This window comes from Centropristis striata, chromosome 4, assembly GCF_030273125.1.
Source record: "Centropristis striata isolate RG_2023a ecotype Rhode Island chromosome 4, C.striata_1.0, whole genome shotgun sequence".
Taxonomy (NCBI): domain Eukaryota; kingdom Metazoa; phylum Chordata; class Actinopteri; order Perciformes; family Serranidae; genus Centropristis; species Centropristis striata.
Window position 1 is genome coordinate 38,721,877 of NC_081520.1, and position 13,679 is coordinate 38,735,555.

Genomic DNA, 13,679 nt, shown 5'->3' on the forward strand with positions numbered 1-13,679 from the left:
AACATAAATAATTGATTCATTAAGAGAGACACTATCTAGGTTAGTCTTATAGCACATATTCATGCATTATGGAAGTGGAAGGTTCAGTTACAGAACATCACTGCACACTATTACCAGCTAGAGGGATCACATGGGAACTCACATTTCATGCTCGTGTTTCACTTTCAGTGACTGAGGGCCTCTCACTTTCAGACCTTTAAACAATCATCCCTGTAGGCTCAGACCAAACCTCCTTGAATGAAAATACTCCAAAAAAATGATCCGGTGTGGACTTGATTAGACATTCAGGGATAATATTCTCATTGGAAATAATGCATCTGTTCTGTTTTTCAGTTTTATGGATTTTTTTGCTGCTGACACAATCTGGACTCGCCTCAGGTAAAAGCCACTTACTGTTAAACGTTTTTTTCAAGTTGACAGTGAAACATATTGGCTAATGACTGACTTCTTCATTTTATTTATGTATGCAAGAATCATCTGAAGGGAGTGCAGACCTCGCCTTCGGTGAAGAGACAGACATTGATCAGTGTCCAGAAGGAAAATACTTTTCCCACCAGCTTTGTTTGGAGTGTCCTTCTGGTCATTTGTAAGTCATCAACCATCTTTGAAAATACTGACCTGTGTATTGCGTACAACACTATGAAAAGACATCAATGAGACCTGAGCGTAAAAAGACATTATTTGCATGATTTAAACATGATTAAAATGTGTTTAATCACTATTTGACACATTAAACTATAATATATATATATATTAACTTATTATATTCACGTTGTTTAGTTGTCCTGGCAATGTATCTGCACCTCATAGATGTCCAGCAGGAACATTCAACCTCTACACAGGGAGAAGCAGTATCAGTGACTGCAAGGTAAGAAGCGGATAAAAGCCCATCATCATATAAACAACTTTTCCATTAAGTCCTTCTTTGAAAGCCAAAGACATTTTGCAAAGTTTACTTGACAGTTTTTCTAGCAATGAATCACATTCCTAAACAGTTTTTTTATGACAACCACTTGCTGTGTTCCCAAATGCAAGGTACTGACATAAAGTACATACTGTTGCATGTAGTATGCATACAATCCCTTTTGCAAGAAAAGCATGCTGGCTTGCATACTGCAAAATGTGACGGGATGCAGTGGGACATTCTGGTATTTTTGGCGTAGTGCATTTGACATACTATGCACTAGGACAACCTAAATCTCTTTCTGGTGTAGTTTAAAGAATGGTAATATGAGCATTGGATTTGATTTGTTATTGCATTTGCATTTTCCCCATAATTATGTACATAAATACCAGATACACCTCAAATATTGATCTTTTTGCAGTGTGATAGGTGCGGTTGTATGTCATTGTTATTGTACTGTCTTTACTCATTTCTGTGCCTTTGCAGCCTTGTTTACCAGGTCTGATCAGTTCGGAGGACAGCGTGGACTGTAAGCTGTGCCCTGCAGGTTTCTCATGTGATCCAGCAAACGGGACCCTCTTTTTATGCCCCCCAGGACAACACTCTCCTGAGGGGGTCCTACAGTGTCTGACATGCCCTGTAGATTCTGTTTGCACCTCTGGATTTCCTTTTAAGGTAACTTTTTTTCAGCATACTATTTTAATTTCAAATCCATTATCCTAAAAGATATTTGTTGATTAGACTAGACTATACAGTTTGCCTTTATAATTGGTTAGTAAAGTGTGTATAAAAATTGGAATTAATCTGAATCAAGTGCTTTTTCTTCTTACTCCTTAATTTATCTTTTATATGTGCCTTGCAGTGTGGGCCTGGCAAGGAGCCTAATGTAGATCACACTGTGTGTAATGACTGTTCCCCGGGCTTCTACTCTACTGTGTGCACTATCCAGTGCCTGCCGTGTCCAGCAGGTAGTGCAGTAATAAATTAACTTTTTCTAATGTGCTCTTGATACAGTGCTTTTAATAAAATCCCCACTTTGTATAGAGAGAGAGCAAAAACTGCTCAGTGTTGACCAATTATTCCTAAACATTTAATCCAAATGGCTATAATTGAATGGTTTGATTCTGCAAATTGTCTTTTTAATTTAGAATTTCCTGCACAAACAAACACACCTGCACTTCAGGAAAAATCCAGATGACTCGTCAAAATGCTAGAAAGCTTCAGGAAAACTGGGAATATTTAAAGCAGAATTTTGATGCTGTGTTTTTTGTTTTTGTTTTGTTTTGCCACCTTTTCAACTTCTCATATCTGTTTATCTTTGAATTAAACCTGTTAATTTGTATCCTCTGCCTGTGTAGCGGCTTAGTACTCTTTCTGCATTGTGTGATATTTATTGAGACCAGGACATCTAGTTGGCATCCAGCCATTTATTCTGAAACTGATAAAATAAAAACAGGTGCATCCCTCGTTACCCCACAAGGTCTGAATGCCCGACAAGAAACACAAAAATACTAAAATCATACACAAAATACAAAAATCATACCTGATAAAATAAAAACAGGTGCATCCCTCTGAAAAATATAAAATTAAAAGACACGTTAAGTTTCTACTAAAATAAAGTGAAATTAAATTAATATATTAAAGAAAAAAGATGGAGCTCATAGCCCGTAACCTTACCGTTACCCCACAAGGTCTGAATGCAGCTGCCCCCGGGGTGCACGACACTAAACCCCAGGGGTGCTGCGTTCAATACCTGTGGTTTTTTTTAAAGATGGCAAGTGGAATCACTAATACCTGATTAACTATGTTACACCTGCTATAGGAAGTTACTGTCCAGATGGTGGGATGACACAGCCGCTTCCCTGTCCTCCCAGTTGGTCTTCCATACCTGGACAGACTTACTGCCGTATCTGTAATGACACATCTTTGCTGTGTGGGGGAGCTGTGGCCCCCCGCTGGAGCCAGCCAGTCCACAGGTCCAGTCCAACCATCACCTGTCGGCCAGGAACATACAAAGACCAGAGGGAAGAGTTATCATGTGTGCTCTGTCCAATAGGTTAGTGTCTATCACTGCAAGACGGACGTTTATATTATGATTTCCTCTCTTCCTGGAAGAAACTTGATATGTGTTTGTACATGTTTTTCTTCGCCCCAGGTCATTACTGTGTGGGAGGTGTAGCTGTACCCTGTCCTGCAGGGAGTTATGGCCCTAAAGAAGGTCTGCAGAGGCTGAGAGACTGCACAATCTGTCCTGCGGGTAGAGTATTGATTGACACGGGCAAACCTCCTAAAACTGTTATAGTCACTCACATTTTCACAGACAATAATATATATATGCAGTCACAACAGCATGGTTACTATTTATTACAGAATTAAAATTACATGGCAATTTTTGGAATAAGAAACATAATCCATTGGATTATAAAACATATGTTATCAAATCTGTATTCTTTTGGATTAGGGTTAGGGTTAGGGTTAGGGTTAGGGTTAAGGATTATTTTATAATCAAATATCGGAAATATTGCACCTATTAAATAAAAAGAAACAACACATTTGTTGGTGATTTTTTCAAATAGAATCTGATGACATTTTTAGTCATCTGATTACGTTATCCGGAATACATTAAATCTGTTACTACCCAACCCTGCATCAGAATTTATACACAAAAACTACAGATTAAGCCTAATAGGCCAGTTTTACTCCACTTATTGTTTTGCATGTCTTTGCCATATATGATGTGATATCCTGTAAAAATACAAACAAAAAACATGTTTTGATCTTGTCTATAAATACTCTTCTCCAGGGTTTTACTGTCTGGAAGGCAGTTCACGGAGACCCACCTCCCAGTTCCTGTGCCCACGGGGCTATTACTGTGAAGAGGGCACTGCCACCCCTCATGGGTCACCTTGCCCTGCTGGTACAGCGGGGGAACAACTGGGTCAGACAAGTAGGGCAGCCTGTAAGAGATGTAGAGAAGGACGCTTCTGTCCTGCAGGTAAGTCTTAACACTAATACACTCAGTTCAATGAAGCAACAAATACTGAAATGTGTCACAGTAGTAACTACAGGCATACTTGAAGGAATAACATAAAAGAGAGATTGTGTGTGTGTGTGTGTGTGTGTGTGTGTGTGTGTGTGTAAGGCTCATCAGCTCCTGGTTTGCCCTGTGCTCGGGGTAGATATTGTCCTGCTGGCACCTTGGAAGAAGTGATATGTCCTCGAGGCACCTTCACCCCTCATCAAGGAGCAATAAGTGAGTTCATAGGCTGTATTATTGCTGTTTTATACTCACCATTTATTAAATGATATTTCATATTCACAGTCACTGATTTTTTTTTACCTGTCGTACTGGGCATGAGGCTCTGGCTAGTGTTTTATTTATAGGTGAAATTATTATTTGGAAACTGCCCTACAGTCCCTCAGCAGCTCAGCTCAAACTAATATGGTGCTATAGCAGTCTATCATAGCAAAACTCAGGGGTTATATAAAGATATAAGTGTTGTTTAGTTCCCGTGATGAGTTGAAATATATGGATGAGAAATTGCAACAGATGGAAGCCGAAAGGGCAGAGAGAAAGCGTCTAATTTAGCAATAAATAAAAACAACTGCCGAAGACAAGCTGGAGCTGTGAGTCCACTAAAGAAAAAATAATGGATGACTGTCGGAGGAATCTTTATATTTGCTAAATGAGCAGGGACTATAAAATACGAGGGATTGTAAATTTCCAAATCATAAATTTAAATGAATCTAACAGACATCCTAATAGAATAGGCGTACAATGTATTCTAAAGCTACAATCATCTCTGCATCTTGTAACTATTCCCTCCAGGTGTGAAGGACTGTCTCAAATGCCCGGCTGGTTTTTACTGTCCTGAGGGGATCAGAGACCCTGTGCCCTGTCCACCAGGCTCCTTTAACCCCTTAGAGGGTCAGGATGAGTTGGCTGATTGCAGAGAGTGCTATGCGGGGAAGGCCTGCACACAGGTAGCTCTGAGAGCACCTGATGTGGACTGCATGCAAGGGTTAGTCATCTCTTCTGATTTAGGCTACGTTTACACGAGGACAGTCTGAACAGAAGACGCAAAAGTGGCGTCGCGTCTTCACTTTTTATTCCTTGTTTAGACGAGCATTGGGAGGAAATCTGCGTGCATACGGTGATGCAAAAGTGTGTGAAATTCGATTGTATGTAGCCAGGCGGCATCACTTAAAGCGATAAGAGCATCTTTGGGCATGCAGAAGTTTTCACGCCACACATTTTCTTTTTTTTTTTTTTTAAACATGTGTTTATTAAATTTTCAAAAGACAAAACAGGAACACATACATGACAAAAACAAAACAAAAAAATAAAAACAAAAAAACATACATTTGGCTCACATACATATTTAAATTCAGATTTAGGCGAGAGATTCAGGAGTCATCCTACACAAATAGGATAAGCAAGTGAAACAAACCAAGTGTGCACTGCCATGCATGATACATTCACATGATCACAGAAAGGTAACCAGAAACAAAACCATATCAATTAAACGGTAGGGTGTCACTTACAAGGCAGAGCATTCTCAGCTACGATACCAACCCTCTTGCAAGAATGGTAGAGATATTCAAACCAATATATGACAAAAAGGGTTCCCTGCTGTGCAGTCTACATGTCAGATAGTCCAAAGCAACATATTCAAGTATCACCCTTTGCCATTGAGCCTTAGAAGGAGCTTTATCCATTATCCAATTCAAAAGAATACACTTTCTAGCACAGAAAGCAAGTGTTTGATGAAGTTTTCTTTTAAATTTGTCGGTGATGGACAAATCAGATATGCCGAGTAGTAGATACAAGGGGTCGTTATTTCTATTAGTGGATAGAATCTTATTAATTTCCTGCCCAATGACCTGCCAAAACTGCTGTATTTTTCCACAGTGCCACAAACAATGTGTGAGACTGCCAGTTTCTATTTTACATTTGGGGCACAGCGGGGATGAGTTAGGATTAAATTTATGACGTTGAGATGGAGATATGTGGGCTCTATGCAGAAGCTTTAACTGCATGGCTCTCACTCGGTTGCACACACTCAAAGTTTTAGCATTCTTCCACGCATCGTTCCAACCTTCATCTGTCATGTTAACATTAAGTTCTTTTTCCCATAAGCCTGTCAGAAAATAAGTGTTTGTGGTGTTATGCCCCTTAAGGATATTATAAAATAAGCTAATAGACCTGCCAGATTTCTGTAAAAAGAGTTGTCTCTCTACATGTGAAATATTTTGACACTCAAGGATTGTGGTATCCTTTGTAACAAAGTTTCTTACTTGCAAATATCGAAAGAAATCCTGTTGTTGAATGTCATATTTCCTTTTCAATTGACTAAAAGACATCATGGTAGAACCTTCCAGTACTTTATGCAAAGTGGATATTCCTTTATTTACCCAAATCCGGAAGTTACTGTCCATCACTCCAGGAGGGAAATCAGGATTATCACATACTGGAGTAAAGACAGAGGTGAATTGAGATCTGCCCTCTAATTTTCTAATGGCATGCCATGCCTTAACTGTGGAAATTGTAATTGGGTTAGTACAAGCAGACTTCAAAAACGCACTTTTCCTAATAAACAAAAGATTACTCAAGGGGTATTTGGACATTGAACTTTCTACATCCAACCAGAGAGATGTGGACTTATTACCCATCCAGTCGGCTATAGTACGCAGATGAACACTAAGCTGAAACTTTCTAATGTCTGGGAGATTAACACCTCCTTCTGTGGAAGACAGACATAATATAGCCATTTTGAGGCGTGCTTTCTTCTTTGACCATATAAAGGAACTAAACCAGCTATTTAGCTGTTTGATTGTCTTATGGAGAAACATAACTGGGATCATTTGTATCGGGTAAAGTACCCTGGGGAGGATGTTCATTTTCAGCAGTGCAACACGGCCTAACCAGGAAATTGGGAGAGTGTTCCATCTCTCAAGGTCCAACCTTATACTCTCGAATATGGGTGGGAAATTTGCTTTATATAATTGGTCAAAGGCGGGTGTTATACGTATACCCAAATATACAAAACCTTCTGGTGACCATTTAAAAGGAAAGGGAGATGGAGTTTTGGGTATTTGTTTCAGACTACCTAATGGCATTACTTCCGATTTACTGAAATTTATTCTGTAGCCAGAAAAAGTACTAAACATATTGATGGTCTCAATAAGTGCTGGGGTAGATACCTCAGGCTTAGTCAGAACAATCAAGACATCATCCGCATACAAAGTAATCTTGTGTTGTCTTGTTTCAGTGGTGTGACCATGTATGATTTCATTTGTCCTGATTGCCTCAGCGAGAGGCTCAATTGCCAGGGCAAAGAGCAAGGGCGATAAAGGACATCCTTGTCTTGTACCTCTTAAAATTTGGAAGTTAGAAGAACACAACCCGTTTGTAAGCACTGCTGAGAGGGGATTCATATAAAGTAATTTTATCCAATTTATAAATTTTTCACCCAGGCCGAATTTGTTTAATGTATAAAACAAGTATGGCATTTCCACGCGGTCAAATGTCTTTTCGGCATCCAGAGAAAGCACCAGACCATTCAAAGACTGCTGTTGAAAAACTTGGATTGTATTTAGTAATCTGCGTATATTATTGTATGAATTACGACCTTTGATGAATCCAGTTTGGTCATCGTTTATAAGAATAGGGAGTACCCTTTCTAATCTTGTTGCTAATATTTTAGAGAGGAGTTTTAGATCAGCATTCAGCAGGGAGATGGGCCTGTATGATGCACAGTCCTCTGGGATTTTGCCCTTTTTTAAAATTAGAGAAATGTGCGCCTCTCTCAGAGACTGCGGTAAAATGCCTTTCTTAAAAGAGTCATTAAACATATCCAGAAGAGGGTCAATCAATAAGTCATGGAACTCTTTGTAGAATTCACTACTGAGTCCATCTGGACCTGGAGCTTTACCAGATTGTAACCCTTTAATAGCATCAAGGACTTCCTTCTTAGATATAGGAGCTTGGAGAGATGTTTTCTTGTCAACAGATAGACTGGGAAAGTTGAGGGAAGAGAAAAAATCATCCATTTTTTCAGTATTGTCAGTTTGTAGTCCAGATTTGTACAAATTTTCATAGAAAGTTTTAAATGTGTTGTTAATGGTTATGGTGTCGAAAGCCTGTTTACCCAAGCTATCTATAACTGAGGGAATAATTCGAGAATCTGCTTTTTTTTTAGTCAGATATGACAGATATCTCCCTGCTTTATCACCATGTTCGTACATTTTTTGTCTAGCAAGTCTAATTTTACCTTCTGCGTCTTTTGTTAATAGTAAGTTCAAAGTGCATCTAAGTGCAGAAATCTCTTTAAGTCTCTGAACAGATGAGCTTTTAACATATTCTTTCTCCGCATGTTTCAATTTCGACTCCAAGATTTTCCTTTGTTCGTCCTGCCTTCGCCTCTTAGTGGACATGTAAGATATGATAAGACCTCTTGAAAAAGCTTTAGATGTTTCCCACAGCAACGAGGGGTCATTTGTGGAAGCTGAGTTAACAGATAGAAAGAACTTAAATTCCTCTCTAAAGTAGGATATGAATTTATGGTCTGTTAAAATAGAAGGATTAAACTTCCAGTGCCTAGTTTGGTTGACTGGGTTTCTTAAGTTATATTGTATGGACACAGCAGCATGATCGGAAATAACTATATTTCCTATAGAGCTGGAGATAACTGACTGCAGCATAATTCTTGAGAGGAAGATGTAATCAATCCTAGTATAGGATTTGTGAACATTTGAAAAAAAGGTATATTCTTTCTCAGCCACGTGTTGGGCTCTCCATACATCTATATAGTGTAGGTCCTCACAAAGTGCTGAGATGACTCTAGCTTGAGGTGAAAGAGAAGATTTTCCGGGAGGAGATTTGTCCATAATGGGATTTAAATGACAATTAAAATCTCCTCCAATAAACGTGTTTCTAATATTAAGATCTATCACTTTAGAGAAAGAAGTAGTCAGGAGATCAATTGGATATCCAGGTGGGTGGTAAATATTCACCTCACACATTTTCATCAGCTACTCCTTCCACAAAGTTCTCCACCATCACTAGATCTCCCAGGTCTCGTTCACAGCCGTCTGGCTCACCTCCGACGAATTGCTGCATCCAAAATGTGATAGAGGTAATTCCAGATCCTTCTCTGTTCACTAATACTATCTCTACATATCCTGTACATTTGGTGGAAAGACTCCTGTAAGTTTATTAGAGCTGCCAGAGCAGCTTGAAGGTCCCACCATGGAAATAATCCCACGTTTGTTTATTTCCTGTACTGGAGCATGTATGTGACGTAAACACATACGTGACGTGAGCAGATCTGAGCAGAGTTTTGTGTCTTGTCAGTGTAGACGACACGCTACGGCGGAGCGTATTTAACTTTTCCACTTTGAAGGTGGTTTCAGATTTTTGCGTTTTTAAGCCCCAAAAACGCCGTCACCGTCTAAACGAAAGGCACTTCCGATAAAATATTTTGTCGTTTTTACCCGCGAGCGTCCTCGTGTAAACGGGGCCTTAAGAGAAGATTTTCTGTCAAACATGCTTCAGTGATACAGTCTGCATGTCTGAATTTATGGAGTAAAAGCATTTCTCTGACACAAGGATTTTTGTAAACTTTAATTGATTCTAATGTTGCCTTAAGAATTGTAACCCTATAATTTTGGTCCCTTTGCCTGGACCTTGATAGGTTTGTGTGTCCCCCTGGTTCCTCTAAACCGAATGCGCCGACCAACGCCTGCCCACCAGGGACGCTGAGCAATCGCACTGACCTCACTGACCGCTCACAGTGTCAGCGCTGCCCGCCGCGATATGCCTGTCTTCGAGGTGCCATTTATTTTTCACACATTGAAATGTTCAGTTGGCCTTTAAAAGTACTGTTTAATATTCCAATAGTTGTAGTATCAGAGGAAATGTATTTTGCTGACTATGCTAAACAGAGCTATGTGATATATAATATAAATTTGTGATATGAGTCAACATATTGATAGAGCTGTACTGTGTGTTTTCCTTGACCTAAAAAATGCATTAATATACACATTTTTAAGATTACTTGACTGATCTAGAGAAATTAATTAATCGACTAATTAAATTACTATGTACAGTCATGGAAAAAATTATTAGACCACCCTTGTTTTCTTCATTTTCTTGTTCATTTTAATACCTGATACAACTAAAGGTACATTGGTTTGGATAAATATAATGATAACAACAAAAATAGCTCATAAGAGTTTAATTTAAGAGCTGATATCTCAACATTTTCCATGGTTATCTTGATAATAACCAAAATAATTTCAAGAAAATCATGAATTGAAGAAAACAAGGCTGGTCTAATAATTGTTTCCCATGGCCGTATATCGACATTAATAAGAATTTACTTCCTTGAAGTTTTCTTTTGTCTAAGTTCTCTTCATTGCTTGAAATTAGTTATTTGATTGTGTCAGTATCACCTAACCTACTTTATATCAATAAAAACTATAGGTTGCAGCTTGTTTTCCCACCTTGATCCTGTTTTATTATGTTTCATCAGGAACTGGTGGTATCCAGAGACCACCACTCTCCTGCTTTGCAGGGCATTATTGTCCTCCCGGAACAATGTTCCCCACCCAGTACAAGTGTCCTGTGGGGACGTGGAGTGGTCACAGTGGATTGGAAGCTGAAAGTGAGTGTCGGCCATGCCCACAGGCCTGGTACTGTTTGGCCGGATCTGCAGCTCCGTCTGGTCGATGCAGCTCTGGACACTACTGTCCTGAAGGTACACATGAGTGATTATATTTAATTAAACTAATAAATATGATTAATTCTGTAGTTCAGAAAATCTTACACAAGCACGAATTTGATTTCACAAAATAGGATTTGTTTTCTCTTCAAAACCTGTAATCATGAGTCATTCATGTGGATATAATTATTTTGATGTTGCATCATCAGGGACCGCATATGGCACCCAGTTTCCTTGTCCTGCGGGCACCTACAGCATCCAAATGGGCAACAGATACAGGGAAGACTGCCTGATTTGTCCTAAAGGCTCATTCTGTCAAAAGGGCACCTCTAAGCCTTCACCCTGCCCACCGTAAGCCGTCATTGTGTGCTGAACAGATGTGGGAATTATGATAAAGAGGATGGTGACATGAACATAATTTGCTATATGGGGTAAAATGAAGGATTAATCTGCTGAAATAAGTATGATTGAATATATCCACTCTGTCCTGTCTTTCTCCAGCTCCACATTTCGCCATCTGAAAGGAGGTCGGAGGCTGGAGGACTGCTCTGCTTGCCCTGCTGGCTATTTTTGTCCCCTCTCAGCCACTGTCAACCCCAGAGTGTGTGGAGCTGGCAGCTACTCTGTAAGGCCCCATCTATAACACAGTCCACTGTGACTGGTCAAGTAACAGAACCAGTGGAAACGAGAGCTGGTGCATTAGTCTTGTCATTCTATAAGCCAGTCTACCAGTCTGATTGTCCTATTTTTAGATTAGCATTTTCCGCCCACAGTGATCATCTGACATTACTCACCATGTATGTACATCTGTAAATCTCAGCAAGAGGAGTAGTTAAAGTCACATTTTATTATAGTTCATCTTTTGCACTCAATATTGAAGAAATAACTGTGTGCACCTTGCAAGTTCGATCCACCTTTCCCTTGAGTTTTCAGTCTGTATTTTGCTCTGTCCCTCCCCCATACTGCTTTATATCTTTAACTTCAACTCTGAATCTTCCTTCACGTTCTCTTGTGTGTAGGACGAGGGCTCTGTGGACTGTTCTCCATGCCTGCAGGGCCACTACTGCAGTAATGAGACCACAAGTGAGGAAGCAATGTTAAGCGTGATGGTGTGCCCCCCAGGCTTTCTCTGCTCTCAGGGTTTGGCCCGAGACCCCCAGCGCTCAGCCACGCTCTGTCCTCGAGGTTTCTACTGCCCTGGAGGAGGCATTGTGAGTCGAAGAAGGATACATACAGCAAAAACAATATGATTCAATTTAGATGGTCTGCTTTTTAAATGTCTGAAGCAATTTTTGGTCCATTTCCCTGTCTGAAAATATGATTTTCTTCACAGGATCCCAATCCCCTTCCTTGCCCCAATGGTACCTACAGCGACTCTCCTGGTCTACGTAACACCAGTGAGTGTGTCCAGTGTCCAGAGGGGAAGTACTGTTACTCCCAGCAGCCTCAGGAGCAGCCTATTACCAGGCCTGTAAGATGCCAAATAAATAACATATACAGTATTTAAAATGGGCAAGTGTCCCAATAGTTAAATACTAAGCACAAAAATGCTTTTTTTTAATTTTTCACCTTTCAAAATGATTACTTTTGCTGTGATATTTCAGACAGGTGTGTGTCCTCATGGGCACTATTGCCCCAGAGGGACTGGCTACCCTTTTACCTACCCCTGTAAGACTGGCCAATATAGGAACAACACACTTGGTCACAGTGGAGAGGCGTGTGTTTTATGTCCATCAAGGCATTTCTGCGACAGACTGGGAAGTAGCCTCCCTTTAGTCTGTCCTCAGGTAGGATTATCCAGCTTTTTGTTGCATGCATGAGATAGTGTAACTTTCCTTTAAGTGTGCTTGCCACTGTGCAGGTAAAACTTTCTTTTCTCTGTCTTTCACTCAATTAACAGGGCTTTTACTGTCCAAAAGGCACTTCTACTCCCGAGCCTTGTCCTGAAGGAACCTACAGCTCACGTTCAGCTCTCAGTGATGGGTCTGAGTGCTCCCCCTGTGGCGGAGGCCGGTATTGCACCAGTGTGGGACTCTCAGAGCCCTCTGGAAGCTGCCAAGAGCGCTTCTACTGTAGAGAGGGAGCCAAGTCTGCAGTATGCTATATATATATTTTTTGAGATTCTTTTTTTTTGGGACAGCAGGTTATATTACAAAACATACATCAGAACACAAGCAATTTTTTCCACTGCGGTCCACAGATTCTTAGAAATTTAAGAACTGTGCCATTTCATGAGAGGTAAACTGTGCACATAAGAACAATCAACAATGTATTGGGGTGGACTAAATAGAAAATAGATTAAAAATCTGCTTTATTATCTGCTAGGGTAATAAAACCACATTACAGGGTAATTGGATACCTCCACAAAATCTGGCCGTAAGGACCTTACATATTTGACCCACTCGTTCCAGAATTTAATGAACACATAGAGATGAAGAGGTTAAGTAATATTTTCCATAACATAAATGTCATTAGCTGTATCTATCATATTGTGGAGGTTTCAGGATGTAACCAGAGCCTTGTGAGCACTTATTTTATAAGCAGATATCAAACTACAAAACATCTATTCATCAGAACGCACTGCCTGAAAATCATGAATATGCAATTTTAATCATTTATTAAACAGAAGTTGTCATAAATGCTTTATCCTTGTGATTATATATTATAGGTCAGTGACTCATGTCACATTAAGTGAGTTTACACTTTCTGATATTTAGTGTGGTGATGAATAATTTCATACATTATGTCATTATGTATTATATTAAATTTACTGTCATGGGCCTTTTAGGCATGAAATTACTTCACTGCAATACATTTCTTTACGTATATGTACTGTGACTATGTCCAGACTCCTGCGGATGGTCCGACGGGAGGTTTGTGTCCAGCAGGAAGTTACTGTCCTCTAGCTTCGTCCTCTCCGCTGCCCTGTCCTCCCGGCACCTTTAGCAACAGCACCGGCCTCAGCAGGCCTGAGGAGTGTGTCAGCTGTCCACCAGGGTAATGCCACTCATACTCACTCATTGTTACCTCTCGTATTATGTTTTTAGAGG

General features: G+C 39.9%; 1 protein-coding gene and 2 long non-coding RNA genes across 3 annotated transcripts; all 3 read left to right on the forward strand.

Annotated features, from left to right (window-relative positions):
* Positions 1–532: 532 nt before the first annotated feature.
* On the forward strand, positions 533–1,875 carry LOC131969532 (uncharacterized). Its single transcript, XR_009394123.1, has 4 exons — positions 533–586; positions 781–868; positions 1,391–1,579; positions 1,767–1,875. It is a non-coding gene; the product is annotated as an uncharacterized LOC131969532 (long non-coding RNA).
* A 1,925-nt stretch (positions 1,876–3,800) lies between these two features.
* On the forward strand, positions 3,801–12,136 carry LOC131970742 (proprotein convertase subtilisin/kexin type 5). The gene is made up of 8 exons (XM_059332163.1): positions 3,801–3,899; positions 4,742–4,926; positions 9,601–9,737; positions 10,441–10,665; positions 10,839–10,980; positions 11,131–11,254; positions 11,649–11,840; positions 11,963–12,136. The coding sequence occupies exons 1-8, from the start codon at positions 3,801–3,803 to the stop codon at positions 12,134–12,136; spliced, it is 1,278 nt and encodes a 425-aa protein (XP_059188146.1).
* Positions 12,137–12,240: 104 nt separating this feature from the next.
* LOC131969534 (uncharacterized) lies at positions 12,241–13,587 on the forward strand. The gene is made up of 3 exons (XR_009394125.1): positions 12,241–12,416; positions 12,530–12,724; positions 13,478–13,587. It is a non-coding gene; the product is annotated as an uncharacterized LOC131969534 (long non-coding RNA).
* The last annotated feature ends 92 nt before the right edge of the window (positions 13,588–13,679 follow it).

Coding starts and splice junctions, on each gene's coding strand:
- LOC131970742 (XM_059332163.1), top strand. CDS start 3,801: ATGGGTCACCTTGCCCTGCTGGTACAGCGGGGGAACAACTGGGTCAGA. Junction 9,738..10,440: donor GCGATATGCCTGTCTTCGAG/GTGCCATTTATT, acceptor ATGTTTCATCAG/GAACTGGTGGTATCCAGAGA. Junction 10,666..10,838: donor TGGACACTACTGTCCTGAAG/GTACACATGAGT, acceptor TTGCATCATCAG/GGACCGCATATGGCACCCAG.